Genomic DNA, 24,009 nt, shown 5'->3' on the forward strand with positions numbered 1-24,009 from the left:
GCTCTTTCAACTTTACAGATGTCGATATTTCGGATGTCTCGATATAACTTCATGGTCCCAACAAGCAAAATTACCCTTTTAACTCGATATTTACAAAGAAACTCGATATTCACCTACCTTTCATGGGCAAGTATCCCTCTGAACTGAGGTTGTTTCTAAACGTTTACACACGGTGCGGCATGAATCAAAGGGATGCGGTAATATAAACTAATTAGGGCTAAGTGAGTTGAAGGTGTCGCTTGTTTGTTATCTAATTAGGATTAATTAAGAAGGAATTAATTAGGAAGTACTCACTGTTACGATTAAACACTACTGATAACGGATTATAGTTTTGAATCAAAACATACTGATATGCCCTGGTCGGATGTCTCGAAGTTCGGATAACTCGATATTTTTTCTTGGTCCCATGAATATCGAGACAACGGTGCTCGACTGTATATAATAAATTTGATTTAAAATGGAACGCAGAGAATCAGGTTTTACATACGAAATTTAGAGCTGTTATAAATTTCGTTATATACCTCTGAATTTCCAACACAGTATGTTTATCTCCATTCTACCATAACTGCGTTACTAAGATTTAAAAAAAATACTTACAGTGCTGGAAAATTGGAAGTATATAACACGATTATATACCTCTGAATCACTTAACAAATTAACCAATCACACTCCAGTATTTACTGAAGTCATATTAGAATATGAAACATTTAATTATGGATTTCAACTTCGTCAAGCAATGTTCATTTTTTTAACCCTCATCAATCTTTGAAAATGTTACTGTAAGAATATTCAACATACTGCAACTGTACATCTGTTTTTACAAGCACTACATTCAGTCATCCAAGTAACCAGACTCTCTACATTGTATACAAAGCAATGTTATTTACACTGTACAACACAAGCTATTGCATTCTAATGAACAGATCACTGTCACCTGCCATGGCAAGGAGAACTGACCACTGGAATAGTATCATTTGCAGGTATATTTACAGAAACTTGATAAAGGAAAGATAAAGGTACAAAACTTCTGTGAATTTTGGCAGCAGAATTTAAGTAAAATAAAAAGGGATTTCTGAGCAAAGGGAATAAGAAGACAAGGGAATTAGGGAGGTAGAATAAGAATCCCCACAAACCCAGGTCAATGTAGGCACTATAGGGTGTTAATAAGACACTGGGGAGTACATGCCATGGAGTTACTATAGGTCATATGTTATTAGCATAACGTTCAGTAAAGAGTAAGTATAACATCTGGGTAAATGTTCCAGAATATATTTAGTAAATAAGTGAAACTGAATAAATCTTGCAGGGGACCCCAGTCCTAAGTACCAGTGGTACAGTGGTCCATGATATCAGCCTGAACAATACTGTCAGGATGGCAGATTTATATATGTTGAGACCACTGAGATTATCAAATGTTCATTAGGTATAAAAGAATAAATGTTAAATATGAGACAGATTCAGGGATATTAGAATAAACCTTCCGTTAAATACAGGTAATTTTTTAAAATGTCATATTCCTCAACACAATAAAAGGCAGTATTAGAAATACATGTACTTTTGCATACACATGAATATTTTTAAGAAAGGGAAAAAACCCAACTATTTCAACAATATTTAAAAAACAAAATCTCCAAAAACCTTTTTAATGTTTATCACAGTGACAAGAGTAATATGTACTTAACAAACAAGGTCCCTTAAAGCACAAGCACATGACAGGAAAGGGGAGTCAGTTAGTTGACAGTAACGACAGGAAGTGACCCCTTCCCTTGTGCAGACTTGCTCCTGGCCAGCCTGGTAGCAGACTTCTCCTGCCGTAGTTTCTCTGTGCGTTGTAGTTTGGATGTCAGGTGGATTGGTGGGAGGATCTTGTCAAGTTTGGGTGACTTGGGGAACTTCAGCAGGTTAGACACCTTGTCAAGTATTGATCTACAATGAAAAGTCAAAAGGTTATCAAGGTGAAAAGGTCATCAAGGTCGAAAGGTTATCAAGGTCAAAAGGTTATCAAGGTGAAAAGGTCATCACGAGTGCTGCCAAAAGGTCATCATAGTCAACAGGTCATTATGTGTGAAGTAAAATGTGGGCCATTGAGTCAAAGGGTCAGTGTGAAGTGTGACAGAAAAGAGGTCAGTCCAATTGTTTATGGTATGGGTTTGCTACTTACTCGACATAAGCCTTTCGCTCATCCAAGAACAGGGTTGCCTCATCAATCTCCTTGGGTGGGATATTTTCTGGAGCCACCAGCTACAACAGTAAAACATAACTTGATGACAAAAACTCTAAAGGGTAAAAAAAACCCTTTCATAACAGCAATCTTACACACCCTCTCGACAACTGTCTTCCACATTGTCATTAGAGTCTTTTATGATGGAGCTGAGCTAACGGGTGTATGTTGTTTCTCTCTTTCTCTGCAACTATGTTTGGCAGTATTACTACAGGCAACAACTCATTTCTAGAGCTGCAATACTGGAAGACTTTGTGTGAGTATCACTACAGGCAACAACTCATTTCTGGAGCTGCAATACTGTGGAGAACAAGTCATTTCAAGAGCTGCAATACTATGGAGGACTTTGTATCAGTCCTACCTTGAGACGTGAGCCCACATTAAACCTGCAGCTCCTCTTCCTGGCTGTGAGGGTGAGAGCGATGCTGTCCTGATTCATCACGCGGACGCCGATGTAGCGGTTCAGGCCGAAGCAAATTGGCTGGAAGGGCGGAGCATGGACGTGAGTCTCTTGGTCCTTCCACGTCCACTTCCTTCTCCGGCCCCCATGAACGTCCAGTTCGATACCACCCAGCTGGTCAAAGTATAACCTAGGAACAGATCAGTCAGGTGATCAGGTACTGCTATTTGATGGAGAATATAAGCTGATTTGATACATTTGACCTACCACCCTTTGGATCAGGTCTTCAGGCTTGGTGACTTGTTTTTTGTTTAACACCACACACAGCAATATTCTAGCTATACAGCAAAAGTCGGTAAATAATCGAGTCTGGACCAGACAATCATGTGATCAACATCATGAGCATCGATCTACACAAATGGGATATGATAACACTTGTCAACAAAGTCAGAAAGCCTAACCATCAGATCCCTTTAGTCACCTCTTACAACAAGCATGGGTTGCTGAAGACCAATTCTAAACAGGATCATCATGGGTATGTTGACTACATGTAATTGTACCAAGACAGTGTGGGATAGAGTTCCTAACTCCAGACAACTCTGACTTGTCATTGGAGACTTAACACTGTAGAAATCCCTATGAGATAGCCTCAACAGTTCTCAAGTCCTAAGATCAAAACATTCACCCTTCTTCCACTTACCTCACTATTCCATTGTTATGGTAACAGGACCCATATCCACTGGGTTCAAACACGGCCTTGACTGTGCGGCTCGGATTTTCGTCATGCACTACGTAGATGTACTGACCAAGGCTAACATAGCTGATGAGGATGGCGATCTGACCATTAGGGTAGCTGGATATCGGTCAAGGAGATAACCAAGTCACGAAGACTCCATACAGGGACTATGGGTTCAGTTATTTTGACAGTATTTCAGACATTTGTCAGCTGGAAATTTGCAGTGATTACACAGTCTTGTAAATCATTGTCATAATAATATGTCTTCTTCATACATTCCGTGTTTAAGTTTGATTTTATTTATTGTGCAGTCATAAAATTCAAACATGAACAACTGGAAAAGTGAGTGAGTGAGTGAGTTTTTAGCAATATTCCAGCAATATCACAGCAGGGGACACCAGAAATGGCCTTCACACATTGTACCCAGGTGGGGAATCAAACCCGAGTTTTGGTTTGATGAGCTTGAAGTAATAAAATATCATAAGGTCACAGAAATATAAACTGGTTCCCGAAAGTTACCCCCTTTCCCCAAAACATATATTTTTGGCCAGACAAGGTGTCCTGTAGAAACATGTGCTGCTAAAAAATACAATTGTTAATCTCGCTTTACAGAAATATAAGCCTAATTTTAAGTCATGACTTAGATCCACACAGGACTATTTAAACTTAGGCCCCTGGTCTATCACATCGATGAAGTGAGGGTATCGTGTTGCCAAACCATGAAACAGACAGGGTGAGTCTTGGAATCAAAGCCATGTTTCAAACTAATGTGTTAGCTTGTGTGCTGCTTATTTTGTAACCACTCTCTGCAAATATGGAGGTTTGTAAATATCAAAATTCCACGATTGATATCAAGGGCATCGATATATGTATTGGGATATGATGACATGCATCATCCAAGTCAGCGAGCCTGACACCTGATCACAGCAGTCGCCTCTCAAGACAAGCATGGGTTGCTGAAGACCAATTCTAACGTGGATCTTCATGGGGAGACAAGCATGGGTTGCTGAAGACCAATTCTAACGTGGATCTTCACGGGGGACAAGCATGGGTTGGAAGACAAGCATGGGTTGCTGAAGACCAATTCTAACGTGGATCTTCATGGGGGACAAGCATGGGTTGCTGAAGACCAATTCTAACGTGGATCTTCATGGGGGACAAGCATGGGTTGCTGAAGACCAATTCTAACCCGGATCTTCATGGGGAGACAAGCATGGGTTGCTGAAGAACAATTCTAATGGGTTGCGGATCTTCACGGAGCATGGGTTGGAAGACCAATTCTAAGCATAGGGAGACAAGGATTGCTGAAGACCAATTCTAACCCAGATCTTCACGGGGGACAAGCATGGGTTGCTGAAGACCAATTCTAACCCAGATCTTCACGGGGGACCAGCATGGGTTGCTGAAGACCAATTCTAACCCAGATCTTCACGGGGGACAAGATGTGTTGCTGAAGCATGGATTGGGGAAGCATGGGTTCTGAAGACCAATTCTAACTCGGATTTTCACAAGGGACCAGCATAGATTGCTGAAGACCAATTCTAACCCGAATCTTCATGGGGGGACCAGCATGGGTTGCTGAAGACCAATTCTAACCCCGATCTTCACAGGTTGATAGGGAATCATTACCCTGGGACATATATACCAAAACCAAAATGTACTTCACGGGTCTTATGTGTTAGGTGATGTAGCTACACTGTAGTAGTACAGAAGGATACAACACATTGCCAGATCCATCAGGGAATACTGTCAGGAATTTCTTCCCATCCTCATAAAACTTTTGTATCAATGGTCGTTCATGCAACTGAAACAAAAATCACATTAATTTTTAATTATAATCATGATAAATATATCTTATATTGTGAATACCCATCCAATAAGTCAGTTGTAAATACAACCCACAGTGCCATTGCTAGAAGCTACACCTGATCCTACCTGGTACCCTTTCACTGCTGAAAAAACAGCTGCTCAAAAAATTATCTGTTTTAAAGAACTGTACTAATAGGCATGGACTACAGTAATATTTTATATTTGTCATTCCTGTCTCAAAATTGAGAAAAATTATGACAGCAGTAAATATTACACAAATCTTATCCAGATTGCATGTCGACTATACTGTACACAAATATTTGGGGACAATAAATATATTGGACCATCATGGCTTAAACTAAAACTAATTCAGTACACAACCTTCCCACCCTGTGCTTAACCAACACCTGGTTTTAACTCGGTCAGTACATCACCTACAGAGGCGGATCCAGGAGAAAGATGGGGGCATGTGCAAGCGTGCACACATGCACACACGCCTACCTTCCCCGAAAAAATGTCTCCCTATCCTTTGGACTTTATGATTTATGTGAACTCCCCTTCTGCAAAATCTTGGATCTGCACCTGCACCTACACTCCATGCCGCCACCCTCCTTGTACATATCATGGCCGGGTTTAACTAGGACACCACCTCCCCTTCCTGTCTCTATCAAGGCTGGGTCTAACTAGGTCAGGACACTACCAAGCTCCCTGTGCCCATCATGGCTGGGTTTAACTAGATCAGGACACCACCTACCCTCCCTGTGCCCATCATGGCCGGGTTTAACTAGGTCAGGACACCACCTACCCTCCCTGTGCCCATCATGGCTGGGTTTAACTAGATCAGCACACCACCTACCCTCCCTGTGCCCATCATGGCTGGGTTTAACTAGATCAGGACACCACCTACCCTCCCTGTGTCCATCATAGCCGGGTTTAACTAGGTCAGGGCTCCACCTACCCTCCCTGTGCCCATCATGGCTGGGTTTAACTAGATCAGGACACCACCTACCCTCCCTGTGCCCATCATGGCTGTGTTTAACTAGATCAGGACACCACCTACCCTCCCTGTGCCCATCATGGCTGGGTTTAACTAGATCAGGACACCACCACCTACCTAGGTCAGGACACCACCTACCTCCTGTGCCCATCATGGCTGTGTTTAACTAGGTCAGGACACCACCTTCCCTCCCTGTGCCCATCAGCCTACCCTCCCTGTGCCCATCATGGCTGGGTTAAACTAGATCAGGACACCACCTACCCTCCCTGTGCCCATCATGGCTGTGTTTAACTAGATCAGGACACCACCTACCCTTCCTGTCTCTATCAAGGCCGGGTTTAACTAGGTCAGGACACCACCTACCCTCCCTGTGCCCATCATGGCTGAGTTTAACTAGGTCAGGACACCACCTACCCTCCCTGTGCCCATCATGGCTGGGTTTAACTAGGTCAGGACACCACCTTCCCTCCCTGTGCCCATCATAGCCGGGTTTAACTAGATCAGGACACCACCTACCCTCCCTGTGCCCATCATGGCTGGGTTTAACTAGGTCAGGACACCACCTACCCTCCCTGTGCCCATCATGGCTGGGTTTAACTAGGTCAGGACACCACCAAGCTCCCTGTGCACATCATAGCCGGGTTTAACTAGGTCAGGACACCACCTACCCTCCCTGTGCCCATCATAGCCGGGTTTAACGGTTCAGGTATGAAGACATCAATGTCTTCATCCTCATTGTTAAGTGGGCTTGGCGGCCGCAATGTCCAGCCCTCCTCCAGACATCTCTGCGACGACAACTGGTAGTTGATCGTCTTCATTTGGCGAGCAACTGCATCAAACATAAAATGAACCTTCAAACGATCCCCTTAAACAAAACTAATCTCTAATCTTAAAGACATTAAAACTGGAAAATAAGACATCGAAGAAAAATATTTTGCAACCATTGTGACAAATCTTACCCTACAGAATATGTCAAGCAAACATTAAAAAATCCTTGTGTTTTCTTCTTTTTCTTCAAATACAAATATGTATAATACAATTAGTTGTCTAAATATATTAAAGACAAATATGTTACGACCATTTAATGCTCCTAAACATGTCTACCATGTCTTGCTTCACAGAAGACCTCCTAATATTTTCCGCCCTCAGCAATGTTCAGTCTTAGACCAAAGTAATATGGCTGGAGTATGGACAAGCATGCAATTTTGACCAAACAAACAACATACTACTTGTGAGACAACTTTCAATGACACACCACAAACGTGTTAGTGACAGCTAGTCTTCCTGCACTCATCCCAGCATCAGAAAACACAAACATGACAATAAACAATAAACATGTTTATGATTTTTGTCTGTAAAACTATCTTTCAATATATAATACAAAGTATCTATTCACTTTCCGAAACTGAAGAGATCAAGACTGAGAAAATTGATGTGGACTTGGTAGTCACATTTAGATATTTCTTTTGCAGGTTCTGTATGAAAGACTTTAATTAATTCCCATATATTGAGAATATGGAGGGGATCGGTGTTGGGATGGGTGGCTCTGAGGATACAGATGATCACGTGACATGTCATGTGACCATCATATGCACTTTGACAGTGCTCGTAAATGTGGGTGAAAATTCAGCATTGGACTCAAAAAAGCGGTACCATAGGAAGCATTCCCAGTTATGTTCTTGTGACCAGAAAATGTCTGACAGTAACCTGAAGGAGGACATGGCAGGGATTTGACACCATGGGACAGGAAGTGACATCATTGATTCTCCAGGATGCTGCATCTCAATTATTATCAGTGATAATCACATACACCCAAAACCCATCGTATATTTATTCTAAGACTTGTTTAGCCATCCAATCAACTCCTACTGTTTCATGATAGAAACATCCACCAGACCACCAGTGCTTATCTCCCTTTGTTGCACAGGATCTTAAACACAGGTAGCATCTTTTAACATTGGGATGTTGCTTCCATGCCTTTATTCTAACATTCTGAAATATTAGAACAAGTTCATGATTCAATTATACAGATATCAAAGATTTGCTCATTACAGACTGGAATTTTGAGTGTAAACCTCTGCCAAACTCACATTTATAAGACTTCAATGCAAGAAATTCTGCACTATTTCTAATGATACAAGAGCTGGAGGAGGTGATGTCACTTCCAGTAAGATGCTGTAGTGGAGAAATTGGGTTCAGCTTACAGAATGGAGACAAACACCCTTGACTGGCGAGGATGGGATTATTTGGGGAAGCATGGATCAGGGGAGATCTCATCGTAATTCTCTTTTCCTGGTAAGAACTGGTACATAACCCACATCTGGACTTCAGTTGTAGAGTCACAATATATATTTATTAGTAAAACCACGGATATGATGCACTTCACACACCAGACTTATGTTCTTTTACAGTACATCCCATAGCAAAATAAATGCCAATCTAAAACATGTTTCAACCCCACCATTCTAAACACTCACTGAATAAATAAATAAATAAATAAATAAATAAATAAATAAATAAATAAATAAATAAATAAATAAATAAATAAATAAATAAATAAATAAATAAATAAATTTTTCAAATGATTGATATTAATATCAATATTAGCAAACTTTCAAAATGATTAACTTTTAAAAAAAAGAGTACATGATAAATATACAATTATAATCCCCCTCACACATTAAAACTGATGACTACATCCCCAAGACAAAGATTCCCTCTTGTTAATACAATCTGCTGGGTTTAATGATACAAGCAGCACGGGTATATAAAGGGGTGGATATATATGATATATGTCCCGGACACCTGCCAACCTTCATTTGGGAGAAGCCCTGAAGATCTGGTCGAGGTCGCTGTCAAAAACACAATAAATACCAGGCTCATTGTAAAATGTCTTCCAGTCATACTTTAGCTGAAGGGGTCGTTGTCGGCACGGGTACTACAGATGTGTACCCCAGGTACGTTTATGTATACAGAAATGTACCCTACAGAAAATCAGAATACAGAAACGTACCCTTGGACGATTCCATTCTGCATTGTGGAGTTTTCTTCATCGGAACGGTCATACTGTTGTATTAGATGCATTTGATATCGTTATATAAGAGCATACACCGTAACGAATATGTCACGGTGCACAACATACCCCACTCGCAATCAGCTGAACGGGAACAACTACATACGGTTTCGGTTTTGGGTTGCGGAATATGGACTCGTCCGTGGTTTAGGGTACCGGGTACTGTAGTTTGTCTTTGTTTAGGGTACATGTCTGTATACAGAAACGTACCTGGGGTACATATCTGTAGTACATGTGCCGACAACGACCCCTTTAGCCATACTTTACGTATTTAGTAGCACAAAAGGAATTTACTTTAATATTTAGAAAAAGGTATGCACTTGGGTGTATGAACATCATGCTAGCAGCTTGAAGGACTGTTATCTGAGAAATATTCAAACTTTGTCAACCGTATATATTATGAAGATATTTACACCTCAATGTGCAGAAATAAAAACTGGACCATGTTAAATTACACATGATCTTCAACACTTATAGCTTGCATAAAATACGTTAAGCATCAACAAGAAATATGGTTCAACAAAAATGTTCTAAAATCAACATCCAAAACAAAAACTATTGACAAACGCAAACATCTCAACAAATTCAAACAAAATTCATGGAATACGGAACAATGACAGACAGTATCCCAGTTGCTGTAGACTGCTCCGTTGGTGTTGCAGCACCCCCTGTGGAGGGGAGATAACTCATGTCCATCTGATTCACTTTGCATCTGGATTGAATCAAGTCTGCAGTAATTATGGCAGTGTTGATGTTTGAAAAGTCCACACTCTCAGACTGACTGTTATATATTAATTCACACAACTGCACAATGTGAGGAAAAACACTGTTAGAGTGAAAATCTCATTCTAAAATACTGTGTGATATCTTGCCCCAAACCTGCACTTCTTCAAATTTTCAGAGTCTTATCTGAGGGTATCTTTTTCAACAAAATTTAATCCCAAACTTATAAAAACTTAATAACCCGTACTTGTCATAGTAATCAAAAACCTTCAGCCATTTCACAGGAACAAAATAACCGCAGAACAAAATCACAACACTTTTCATATGTACAAATTAACCCATAACGTCTTCAAATAAACAAAATAACCCCTCATGTTTTCAGTTTAAACTAAAAAACAAAAAACGATGAAAAGATCAAACATCTTCAAATCAGCAACCTATGCTTGTCATAAGAGGCAACTAAAGGGATTTGGTGGTCAGGTAAACAAAAACAATCTCACCCCTACGGTTGACACCTGTCATCAAATAAACAAAACAACACCCAAAGGTTTTCAAACAAACAAAACAACCCCAAAAGTCTTCAAATAAACAAAGCAACCCCTAATATCTTCAAATAAACAAACTAACCCCAACACTGGTCAGGTGACCTAAATAACCCCAACACTGGACAAGTGACCCAAATAAACCCCAACACTGGTCAAGTGACCCAAATAAACCCCAACACTGGTCAAGTGAACAAACGCATGCAGACAAGCACACTCTGACCTACCACCGTCCTTATAGGAGATTCCTTGGGCAGGTATAATGTTGGCTTTAATAGCCGCGACCTGTGTAGCCCGCGCAGAGGGCATGACGCCCCCGACGTGCCCTCCAGCGCCCCCTGATGCTGGAGTGAAGGAAACAGGGATAGAGAGAAAGGTAAGGAATCAGAGTAGAAAGAATAACTTGATCTGAGAGAATATTAGACTCAAAGTATTGCTTAAAATATTGCTTCTGGAGACCATCAAGGAAAGACAAAAGTATTTACAAGGTTTCTTTGTTCTCCTCCATTGGCTCTGACAATACAACATAGTTAGACTGGGCACATTATACAGTTATGCTATGCAATATAAAAAATACGATATTACCTGGCCTTTATTTCATTTTATGTATATTGTGGGTGTCTCATAACGGAGGGGATCATCCATGATCCCCAAGAACTGCGTTATTGTGAGGGATGACTGTATGTTAGCAGCTTCCTCAGGTTGTTATGGTGATTTCAGCATTTGAGACAATTAAGCTACTTAGGTGTCTCCCTGTGTATCAGGGTCATTGTTTTGGTGGGTTGTTATTCTTCATATCCACCCCTACCATATCTACCCTGTTCAGTGCCATTGAGCAGCTCAAAGTTGGAAAATAGGCGCTATACAAATTAATTATTATTATTATTATTATTACCAGTAGTGTTGGGAATCGGAAACCAAATCCACTATCGATTATCGGAGAACTTGTGGTGAACGATTATCGACTATAATCGAAATATATACATTTTTAATGTAATCACCAATTTTAAGGTTTTTTGCCCTGATTTCTCAATGTCAAGTATGAAAGAGAAAGGGCTTAAACAATAAAAGTGGTTCGATAGCTTTACCAGCATGAATATTCATCAAAAAAGTTACATTGCCTCCACAAAAATATTTTTTTTTAATCAGGAATATCGGACTTTGTCATTCTCCACTGTGCCTCAAAGCATAAATTAGGGGGATGAGTCCATATCGGAAACCTTGATGATGCCAAAAGTTACATAGCCTCCACCTTTCCAAGCATATAAAGTCCATATCGACCTTGAGGAGGGAATGAACCTTAACCTACAGCACATGGGCAGACTATACCGTCTACAGATGCTAAAGCAGCACTTGGTACACATGGAAGAACAATTTCACTATAACAGGGAACAGGGAGTTAAGGGGTAAACTGTTTGAAATTATATTCTTTAGACATTTACAATAACACCAGAGCTTCATGCCCTTGAAGAGGAACAAGGCTATATTTGGCTAGCAGTACTGTACCAGGTGAGGTAAGAGCTGTACAATGGTGTACATTACATTCAAGAGACACTTACAGCTAGGTCAGGGTTTTGGAATTCTGAAGAGGAACTGGACTATCTACTGCACTACATGAAGGTAAGAGCTGTCTAACACTGAACATTATACTTAGTAGACACTTATACTTAGTAGACACTTACAGCTACATCAGAACTTGGTGCCTCTGAAGATGAACTAGACTATATCTACCTAGCGGTGCTGTACTACAGGGGAGGTAAGAGCTGTACAAGAGATATGTACACAGTAGACACTTACAGCTACATCAGAACTTGGTGCCTCTGAAGATGAACTAGACTATATCTACCTAGCGGTGCTGTACTACAGGGGAGGTAAGAGCTGTACAAGAGATATGTACACAGTAGACACTTACAGCTACATCAGAACTTGGTGCCTCTGAAGATGAACTAGACTATATCTACCTAGCGGTGCTGTACTACAGGGGAGGTAACAGCTGTTAGTGTTCCCCCTAGGATTCAGAAAGGGCAGGGTAACTTCAAAGAAAAGGGCACTTCATAATCTAAAAGGGCATTTTGGTGAGGATTATTGAAAAAATAATAGAAATCTATTAGTCGGCGACACTTCCTTGCTTCAACCTTCACCGCTTCTCCTCTTTTCCTCTTGATTCTTTCCTTGGTAGGCATTGTGATTTGTAAGGCGAATTAAACACCTTTGACTTCGCCATGGTTTAAATGCCAATTTCCTAATCATTATCAAAACAATTTTGCATCTCCCCTAGAAAGGGAGAGAACTCCGTCCTATATAAAATCCGGAAAATACACACGGGTAGTTGTAAAATCAAGCACAGCTGAAAAAAACCCTTGGATTGAGGTGAAAAGGGCAGGGCGCAAAACAAAGAGGGCAGGGCGCAAAAATCAAAGGGCAGGGCGCAGCGCCCTCCTAAATGTGCCTAGAGGGAACACTAGCTGTACAAGAGATATGTACTCAGTGGACACTTTCAGCTGTATCAGAGCTTGGTGCCTCTGAAGATGAGCTAGACTATATCTACCTAGCGGTGCTGTACTACAGGGGAGGTAAGAGCTGTACAAGAGACATGTACTCAGTGGACACTTTCAGCTGTATCATAGCTTGGTGCCTCTGAAGATGAGCTAGACTATATCTAATAGCGGTGCTGTACTACAGGCGAGGTAAGAGCTGTACAAGAGATATGTACTCAGTGGACACTTTCAGCTGTATCAGAGCTTGGTGCCTCTGAAGATGAGCTAGACTATATCTACCTAGCGGTTCTGAAACAGGGGAGGTAACAGCTGTATAACACAGTACATTATTCTCAATAAACACTTACAGCTGTAGAAGTTCTGTTGCAAGCCGCTAGCCTCCTGCTGTCTTCGTTGGAGTTCTCTCTCACGCATTCTGAAATATATCGCAAATAGTTTTACAGCTAAACTCTGACAAAGTATCAAATATTAAATCTTGCATGATCTTCCAAAACAACTGTCAGCTAAAATATAACATGAAGCAAACTGTGCATGCAATAGCTACTGAGCTACCCTATGACACAGCTGGCAACAACAGGCCAGGACCTTTAGCGCAACCGCCATGTATCTCTGCTAATATTACTATAGTGCTGCTGAGAAAAATACTGATATAATGAAGGCCAGACTTCTTTCAAAAATGCCACAAATCCCATGAAATTGAAACATGAGAAAAAAGAAAAAGGAAAGCCATGGGATTTTTATTCAACCAGAAAAATGTAAAATAATAATGATAGTAATAATAATAATCATTTCAAATACTACAAATTAAAATATGTTGGAATTTTATTTAAAAAATTACAAAACACAATATTAATGTTCAACAGATTTAGGTCTTTAAACTAAGGGAGGTAACTCTTTCCCCCTTACCTACTCAACATATCAAAGCAATACAAAATAACTGGTTAAAATTTAATGTTTTTCTTCTTTGTTTTTTCTAACCTATTGACCTGAAAAAACAAAAAAGAAGTCTGGCCTAACTACTAAGGTGCCCACCTTTAACAATGGTAACATATTTGGATAAATATAATACAAATTTACCAAAAAAGATTTCGAACTGGTGACTACATATGATCAACAAGAACCTTAGTATTTACAAGAACCTTAGTAGTTATCTTCACTTCAAAATGTATATTAGGAAACACTAGAGGTTACTCAATGTCAATAAATACTTTTGAGCATGTTAAGAGAGAGTTCTTACAAAATTTCCAGGTTTATAAATAGCATATGTCTCTCTCAGTTAATAATCACTGAAAAACCTGTGTAATATACATAAATTTATATCTACATATTTCACAGGCTACAGACCTTTTTGTTGAAAAAAGCTACAGATCTAAGAGAATTGACGAGTGTAAAACAAAGCAGTACTGTATCTTGACACAAAATATGTGAATCCTTGGTCCAGAGGACAAAACTACATTACGTGGCATCTGAAATCATCTCGTGCAGCAATATGATGGCTGTGTGTGTGTTGAAATCTGGATTAGGTAATCCAATGATTGATATCATGAGCATCCCTCACCACAGTTGTACAATGAGACACAATCAACCAAACCTGACCCTCTGATAATCATTGTCAGCCATCACTACAAGCATAGATTTTCCTGGAACAACACTACTCTAGAATACCATGAGTGCATGATGTTTTACGCCATAGAAACCCACGATTTGGTTGGTTGGTTTGTGATTTAAAGCCGCATTCGGCAGTATTCCAGCTATATGGCGACGGTCTGTAAATAATCGAGTCTGGACCAGACAATCCAGTCATCAACAGCAGGAGCATCGATCTACGCAAATGGAATACGATGACATGTGTCAACAAGGACAGCGAGCCTGACCACCCGATCCCGTTAGTCGCCTCTTATGACAAGCATGGGTTCCTGAACACCAATTCAAACTCGGATCTTCACAGGTAGAAAACCATGAAGCGACATCAACAGTAAGAATATAATACTGTACTAGATCATCTAAGCAGCGATAAAACAAAATAACAATATGAAAAAATATATAAATATCCTATAACCATTGATTACCTCCCATGCTCTACAGTATATTTCCTTTTGCTGGAAAAATAAGTAACACAGCTTCAATCTTTAATAACAGAGAGCTATATAAATGATCAAGGTTAATATACTGTGAATTATTAGACATGTCACGACATGACGCAGATACGAACATGTAGTGCACTAACGTGACCTGAGTTTTAGTTCATTTATGTGGAAGACAAAATCTGGGTAAAGAAATTGGAAATAGTTCCTGATATATTTGCTTCCATCTTTTAAACCATTCTTATAATAAATAGCTCTTCCTTGGACATTGTTTTTACATTCCTTGTTTAAGTTTGATTTTATTTATTGTGCAGTCATAAAATTCAAACATGAACAAGATAACCGGAAAGTGTGAGTGATTGTACGTTGCTTTTAGCAATATCCCAGCAGTATCATGGCGGGGGGACACCAGAAATGGGTTTCACACATTGTACCCATGTGGGGAATGAAACCCGGGCCTTCGGCGTGACAAGCGAACGCCTTAACCACTAGGCACCCCACTGCCCCTAACTGGAATGTAAACATTTATACCGACAGATGTTTCATATAATCATTGATAGAATTCAGTTCTGAACTTCATATTTCATTCAAGCAGAATTAATAAAAGCAAAATAAATCTTGGTAAACATCAATGTATTTTATATTTAAGTTGATAAAAACTATATTTATAGAAAAATGTACCATGCTATCATAACATATATCTATCTAGCTAATTTAGCACTACGTACCGATGCAATTATGTGAATAATGATGCAAATTAAGCCTCAATTTGTTGGTTGGTTGGTTTGCTGTTAACTCAGCAATATTCCAGCTATATGGCAGCGGTCTGTAAATAATCGAGTCTCGACCAGACAATCCAGTGATCAACATCATGAGCATAGATCTACGCAATTGGGTAACAATGACATGTGTCAATCAAGTCAGCGAGTCTGACCACCCGATCCCGTTAGTCGCCTCTTACGACAAGCATGAGTTGATGAAGATCAATTCTAACCTGGATCTTCACTGGTGCGACAATACGTACCAACTAGTACATGGGGAAATTGCAACAGTACTTTTTGTTTGTTTTTAAATGCAGCTATCTTCCAGCTATATCACAGGAGCATGGAACAGACAGGACAAACCAGAGACTGATGTCATGAGCATGCACCTATGTAAATGGGTCACAATGACATGCAAGCAAACAAGTCACTGTGTCCTACCACTAGTGGCACTATGACCGAGTCTTAAAATTCGAGCCAAGTTCGCAAGGGTGGAAACTGTACTTAATAAATCAGCTACCAACTTTGCATCAGGAAGACGTATCTCACACCCACATGAGGTCACTTAGCATTGGGAGATGTCACAACGGATTCTATACAGCTGAACAACCCGTGGCAGTAACGCATCATTTGTTATTAAGTGACAAAAGATATTTTCTTACGTCACAGGCAGTAAGATTGCAGCTACATATTCCTAGTGGCAGAAGGAAATAAAAAATGAAAAATACATCATCCTGAAATTGATGATTACCTCCGAGGAGTAAATGAATATTTCTTTTTGCTGAAAAAGTAAATCATGAAAAGAAACAGATATAAAGACATGTAGATTATGTGTGTGGAGTTCTGTGGATTATATTTGATAATCACTACTGACAGATTATATAACCTTTGTTTTGTTTTTTTGTAAACAATCTATATCATACAAAAATGATATACACTAAACCCTAGAATTATAAATTATAGAAGGTCATGTAATTATAAATCTTAGTAGCGGTACATAAGCTTACAAACTGGCCAGAAGTTGATCAAGGATGGTAATTGGAGGGTGGGGGTGGGGGGTTGCTTAATATGGTGAATGGTTGCTTGGTTGTTTAAAGTCCCCATTCAGCAACATTCCAGCTATATTTTGGAGGGCTCTAAATAATCGAATCTGGACCAGACCATTCAGTGATCAATGGCAGGAGCATCGATTTACGCAATTGGGATTACAAATGTCAATTAAGTCAGTGAGCCTGACCACCCGATCCCGTTAGTATCTTGCAGGCATGGGTTGCTGAAGACCAATTCTAACCTGGATCGTCAGGGGTTAATATGGTGAATGAAGACACAAGATGTATCTGATAGCGTTGCTGACTATGAGAATGGAACTGTCAACATTAGTAACACATGAAACCTTTTGGAAAGTCTGACATGTCCTGACCGGGCTTCTGAGTACTAAGTTTGAATCATATGACAGGGTCAGGGAGTGATTGAGTTTGGTTTTACGCCGCCTTATTATATGAGCCATATTCCAGCAATATCCACAATCATAGGTCGCTGGAATGCTCGAGGTAAAAACTCCGGCATATTGTGGTTCCTTACATGTCAAGGCATCCTATGGCAATTTCGCTAAAAGCCGTCAACAGTGTAGAAGCCCTACTCCTGATATATTCACAGCTCCTAAGGATTAGCAATTTGTTACAATCTTCTGGTCAATAGAAGAAAGCTTGATGAGCTTGACCAGACAAACGCAACACAATATAAATGCACTTCATACCAGTCCAAAAACAGGACATGTTTGTAGTAGATACTGTAAGTCTAAATCGTGGCCCTCTCTGTTTATTCACGTCTTTGAAGTTGGTCTTTGTGAATATTACAATATTACAATATTATATTATTGTGAACAGAGTTGCATATTCTTCACAGGCACAATGTTACATTTTTTTGACAATATTGGTTTTGAACTGGTTTCAATCACAAGTTGTGCATAGGATATTTGTAAAGTCTAAGCGCTCTAAGGGACATAACTCTATGGGGTTCGCTTGAAATAATGTTCGGCCGGTAGAGGGCGCAAGGGTCGATTTAATGTACCATTGCATTAATTCATTAAAACTTTTTGATTTAATATTTTAACCTAAATATGTAATTTTTTTAATATATGGTAGGTTCCCTGAAAGCTGATAGTTAGTATTATTGAGAGAAATGCATTATATATTTTCAGAGAAATGTGGTGTGACATTGTGCCTTTAAGGTCAAAATCATATTTTCCAATTTTAAATTTTTAACAAATGATAAGATTTACAGCCTTAATCCTGCCCATGAACAGTTAGTCTTTGAGAATATTTCATTACTAGATTGGCATATTCTTCACAGGAATTAAAGATGAAATCATATTTTCTAATTGAAATTTGCAACGAATGAGAAAATTAACGGCCTGTGGCAGTTATGTGAAGATGATCAGCATACCTCTGCACTGCTCTCTCTTTCGCTGCCTTTCTGTCATTCTTGTTGCCGAAGTGAGCGTGAGGTTTGATGTTGATCAGCTTGTTAGCATGCTTTGTCTCCTCCTCCAGATCCATGGCCGTGGTGGTTGCGAAGTTTACAAAGTCTCGATATTCCTCGCAGCAGTACAGTTCATGCGGGGGCAGTTGTCGCTGGCGTTCCAGCGAGGGGAATGGTTTTATGTCCTGCCTGCAGAACTCACACTTGCCCCCGAACATGCCGTACATGCGGCCACACTCGTCCACGGGGTAGTCTGTGATGTCGGTCCCTTCCTTCTCCCGCCGCTTCTCGGGGTCCTCCACTTCAATATCAGCAAGCTCGGACTCTCGGATGTACTGTGGGTAAAGTATGGGTATGTGTCAGTGACAGGAGATGCAGCAGTGGGTAAAGTATGGGCATGTGTCAGTGAGAGAAGATGCAGCAGTGGGTAAAGTATGGGCATGTGTCAGTGACAGGAGATGCAGCAGTGGGTAAAGTATGAGCATGTGTCAGTGAGAGAAGATGCAGCAGTGGGTAAAGTATGGGCATGTGTCAGTGAGAGAAGATGCAGCAGTGGGTAAAGTATGGGCATGTGTCAGTGAGAGAAGATGCAGCAGTGGGTAAAGTATGGGCATGTGTCAGTGAGAGAAGATGCAGCAGTGGGTAAAGTATGGGCATGTGTCAGTGACAGGAGATGCAGCAGTGGGTAAAGTATGGGCATGTGTCAGTGAGAGAAGATGCCGCAGGGGGTAAAGTATGGGCATGTGTCAGTGACAGGAGATGCAGCAGTGGGTAAAGTATGGGCATGTGTCAGTGACAGGAGATGCAGCAGGGGGTAAAGTATGGGCATGTGTCAGTGACAGGAGATGCCGCAGCAAGAGCTGCAAGTATTAGGATGCCCCAGTGAGAGATGCAGTCTTTAGGATGCATCATTGTCTGGTGCAAGTGCAATATTCCATCATTCATAGTGTCCAGTGGTACCTACTTCTACAAATCAGTTGGGATCAAATGTCTATAGATCCACTCAGTAGAAATATATTACTGTGTCAAACAAAGAATTGATCCTGGAGTATCTGAAGCTAATCATGTTACCATCATGATGTGAGGTGACGCTCTAACCACTAGACCACGGAGGCGGTCGTTACCATCATGAACACTGATAATTTCCAATGATGTTTTACACCTCATCCTCAAAATTTGTTTGTGAGTTTGTTGAAGCTGCTCTCAGCAATATTCAAGCTACCCACAAAACGATGTTCTGTAAAAAATAAAAATTGGACCAGACAATCCAGTGACTGACATCTCAGACATACCATGCAACTAGGATCATGATGACGTATATTGACGTGAGCATCGCCAGCTCCCAACGGTCACCTCTTACGACAACATGGGATACATGCCATCATATCCCAATTGTGTAGATCAATGCTCATAATCTTGATCACTGGATAGTAATAATTTATGGGCCACCGCCATACAGCTGGAACATTGCTGTGTGTGGCATTAAACCACTAACAAAACTAAGCACAAAATCCTACGACAAGCATGGGTTGCATAAAACCAATTCTAACCAAGATCATCTCTGGAATTTTCTTATTAGCGAACACACATTGTGCGAAAGTTACAAGACATGGCACTCGTAGTGATAAGACAGGTATTAGCAGCAAATTCAGCCAGCTGAAGTCAGAGAGAGCTTGCAGAATAGCAAAACAGAGTAAGAACGGTAACAAAGTAAGGACTGAGGAAAAGTCAGTGGAATGCAGTAGTGGTGGTCCGATTAATTGCAATAATCGAAGATTGGTCGCAGTGACTAAATGACCAAGCAATCGATCATGTTTTCTCATAATCGAACACAAACAATTCTGGAACACTTGTTTGCATTGACAAAAAAATTCACAAGGTTGGTTTATCTGTGTCATTTGCATTTCATAAGCACTATGAGCTTGTTCCAAGTAAAGATTGAATTTATCTTACAGACTCCGAGAAATATATGTTCCTAGCATACTAGTCATCCTATAAAGATGCAATTTGCAAATAAAACTCAAAGAACTACATATTTTTGCTTCATTTTTTTGTGCATTAACAAAAATAACCAGGAAAATGTCATAAATGACACTATCCAATTATTTTCGATGACTGATTGATTGTAATGAACCAATAATCAACTGTCATAATTTATTTGTGAGTTTTCCAAGTTTGTTACAAGGGCCCCTTGGCAACTAGAGGAACAGCACGAAAAGCGAGATGCACGTGCATTTGTGACGTCAGGAGACATGTGATTACTGCTGATTGACAAAGTGAGAGAAAATGAAAGTCTATAATTTATAAAGTTTATGATTTCTTCAAGGATGAAAATGACAGGGGGTGACCCAAGTATGCAATTACTAAGTACATACAACGCACTGCCTGTGCAGCTGGGGTACGTGTCATCTTTGTTGAGAACCTGTTAACGCATCTCGCTTTTCGCTTCGGCTGTGCCTTTAGTTGCTAATGCGCTCTTGTAACAAACTCGGAAAAAACACAAGTAAATTTTATATGACAGTTTCTTAAATAACTTTTTTATTTTTGTGACAAAAATTATGCAATTTTTTTCTAGAGTTGGTCTGTTGTTTTTATTGCAGTCTGCGTTGGTTTGATTATTTTATGTCTATTTTGTTTTTGTGTTAGATTGCAATTCATCAGTATCATTTTGTCTCAAACGGACTGTAACCAATTCCCAACACTAGAATGCAGGTGTTCAGGTGAAAGTGGAAACAACAAGAAAATAGCGTCAATCACAGTCAGTGCATGCATGACAGACAACACAGGCAAAATGCTAATATACACAAAAGCAGTAAAGATGCATGGGCTGTTGCTCTGGGTTGAAGTTTCATCTGATGAAGAGCTGTTATAAGAAGAGGGAGCTACAGAAGGTGGTAGAGGAGGGGACGTCACAGACAGTCAGAGCCATCACCAGAGTTACCTGTAGGATTTGAGGGGGACCGATACTTGGTAGAAAGTTACGATCATCCGCGTCTTTCCTGCTGGAGTCCTCATCTGAACTCTTCGTGGAGAAAAACATGAAATATTTCAACAAACAACAAACAAAAAAAGAACATGCAAGGAGACAAAGATACAATTTTGGTCCAAAGTGATGGTGAAGTATGACATCAGGAATAACTACCGATATTTCAACATCTTATTGATGTCGTGCCATTAAACCATACCTCAGAGATTACCACACCTGCCAGATACTATCTATTTTTTATGACTTTTATCAGTCTAAGTTAACTAAGGCTCAGTATTATTCGTAACACTGCTATACTGAGTCTAACAAAACGTAATAGAAGGTCTTGTCAGCTAACCTTTTGGACCGACCAATCAGAACACAGCTTACCAAATCGCGAAAGTTAACATTCGCACATACCGTTTGAACCTTTAACCCAAAAACTCGAAAGATTCCAAATGCTATTTTCCGCACGATCGCTTCCGAGGGATACACACAATGAGTAAACAGTCGATGAAAACAGCGTTTTTGTCAATATTCAAGGATGTCATCTTGTGAAAATATAAGCAAATAGTAACCATGTCATTAGAAACCCGTAAGTGTATATACTGCAGGGCAATAATCTGTGTTTTATGTGGATTTTTGTTTGATGATAGATCAGTGTCAGCGACCAGGGAAGAGAAAACCCCAAAACTGTTTCGTAAGTCCCGCAGAACCCTAACAAGTAGTCGTTGTCTGATTGGTTAAATCTGTTCAGCCATCTTGCGTTTGATTGGATGGTCATAGGTCACTCAAAGGATTACCGTGGAACATGACCATATAACACAACATTCATTCATCTGTGAGATCATCCAGCCTACAGCTTGCTACTCACACCTACTGTGACCCTAAACAGAACTGTCATAACTGTGGATTATTAATACAAAACTGATATATTTACACTCTACACACACATTAGGTGTTAGACCAACACACAACTAATTTATCAATAAATTACATTTAGGAAAGTAGTCATCATGCAACTTAAGGCATCACCATGGAGTAGGTAATCACAGACTTTGATCTCACATATATAAAGCCTGTTAACTCATATGGGTTCGCATATTACGGAAAAATATTATGATGGTGAGCTAGCACATATTTTCAGTTGGTCTGTAGCCTTGTACTTTATCATTGAATGAACAGCCTATTATTATTCCATTTGATTCATCAATTTAAATAAAGTTTGAAATTATTTTGGAAATGGATAATTTTTAGTATGTTTTTCACAATCCTAATAATGTTCATATACAATTTTGACTGGAACTATCCATAAAAGTCTCTCATAGTTAACACGATTCATGTTGAACATGTGCAGTCACATATCCACATTCAATCCTGTTTTTTTATATTCTGTATATCATTTGCTGTACAGTGACCCAATGAAGTAGCATGCTGTGAAACCGTGAACTACAAAACACTACACCACACAGGCATTGCATGACAGTACCTGAAGTGTGGATACAACATCCTAACATGACATTGGCATGACATACCACATGACACTACACCAAATAGGTATTGCATGTGAATGACAGAACTTGAAGTGTAGATACAACATCCTAACATGACATTAGCATGACATGCCAAATGGCATGCCACTTGACATACCAAATGACATACCATACGACAGACTACATGGCATACCACATGATAATCACATGACATGCCATGTGACATGCCACATGACAATAACATGATATGCCACATGACATACCACATGACAATCACATGACATACCACATGACATACAACATGACATATCACATGACATGCCACATGATATACCACATGACATACCACATGATATACCAAATGACATGTCACATGACATATCAGATGAAACTACACCAAATACTGTTTATAGCATATAGGCCTGCATTGCATGTGTATGACAATACCTCAAGAGTGGATACAACATGCTAACATGACATCAGCATGACATGCCACATGAAAACATTCCAAATACATACATTCTACATATCACAAGATTATTTGATGAACAATGTCCCCTTTACACACTGAACAACACAAATGAATATTTTTGGACACCATGGTGGAACATATCATGGAATTGTTCAGCATACAAAAACATGACTTCTGGTCCACTTGTATGAGACAAGTGAAAAACTAACAGGACTAGTAATCATCTGAAATGTCAAAACCAAAAGTCCAAAATTAATTTGGACGTAGCTTGTAGTCAGTTCCCGGGAAAGTAGCTTATGAAACATCACATAATATCGTTATCATGACAACAGACTGTGATACACCAACATGCTACATCTGCAGTGAGGTGCTACCGTACCTGTCGCCATCAGGGAGCTACTTGGGGATACAAAGGTGCTTCTTGTAAATAAATACATGGAATGTCACATTTAGCTTTGATGTGTTTACCCCCAAAAAATTCATTTGGCGCCGTTCTCAACTAGGTAGTAGGTATCTAACAGATGGCACATTATTTTCCTGCTCTCTGGCATGATCATCACACATCATTGATGGAGAGTTTCTTGTATTACGGGGATTTTATAAATATCATGATGAAGTCAGGAAAAGCGAAACAATCTAAAAGTTTAATCAAATTCCTACAAAGTCAGCAGTCGAACCTTCTTGGTTCCCAACAGCATTGTGAGCTCATGTATCAACTTATGTTCATAAAAGTTAAAAACTGCTCAAAAAGCCT

The 24,009-nt window shown here is 39.8% G+C and overlaps 1 protein-coding gene across 5 annotated transcripts in view; it reads right to left on the bottom strand.

The window, feature by feature from the left end:
• Positions 1-332: 332 nt before the first annotated feature.
• Positions 333-24,009, bottom strand: part of LOC124273445 (glutamate-rich protein 6-like) — a 36,163-nt gene continuing 12,486 nt past the window's right edge. For 2 of the 5 annotated variants that reach the window (XM_046708712.1, XM_046708711.1), the window contains 10 exons: positions 21,267-21,347; positions 18,290-18,660; positions 13,347-13,414; positions 10,729-10,845; positions 6,832-6,992; positions 5,076-5,161; positions 3,322-3,474; positions 2,583-2,811; positions 2,162-2,241; positions 333-1,926 (listed from right to left, as the gene is read on the bottom strand). In XM_046708712.1, coding sequence (XP_046564668.1) covers positions 1,731-1,926; positions 2,162-2,241; positions 2,583-2,811; positions 3,322-3,474; positions 5,076-5,161; positions 6,832-6,992; positions 10,729-10,845; positions 13,347-13,414; positions 18,290-18,660; positions 21,267-21,347 — 1,542 coding nt within the window. In that variant the 3' untranslated portion in view covers positions 333-1,730. Of the gene's footprint in view, positions 1,927-2,161; positions 2,242-2,582; positions 2,812-3,321; positions 3,475-5,075; positions 5,162-6,831; positions 6,993-8,976; positions 9,016-10,728; positions 10,846-13,346; positions 13,415-18,289; positions 18,661-21,266; positions 21,348-24,009 lie in introns of all 5 variants that reach the window. The other 3 variants (XM_046708713.1, XM_046708714.1, XM_046708715.1) reach the window with 3 other exon arrangements.

Source organism: Haliotis rubra, unplaced genomic scaffold (genome assembly GCF_003918875.1).
Source record: "Haliotis rubra isolate DU_JTF1 unplaced genomic scaffold, ASM391887v1 Scf1800, whole genome shotgun sequence".
NCBI lineage: Eukaryota > Metazoa > Mollusca > Gastropoda > Lepetellida > Haliotidae > Haliotis > Haliotis rubra.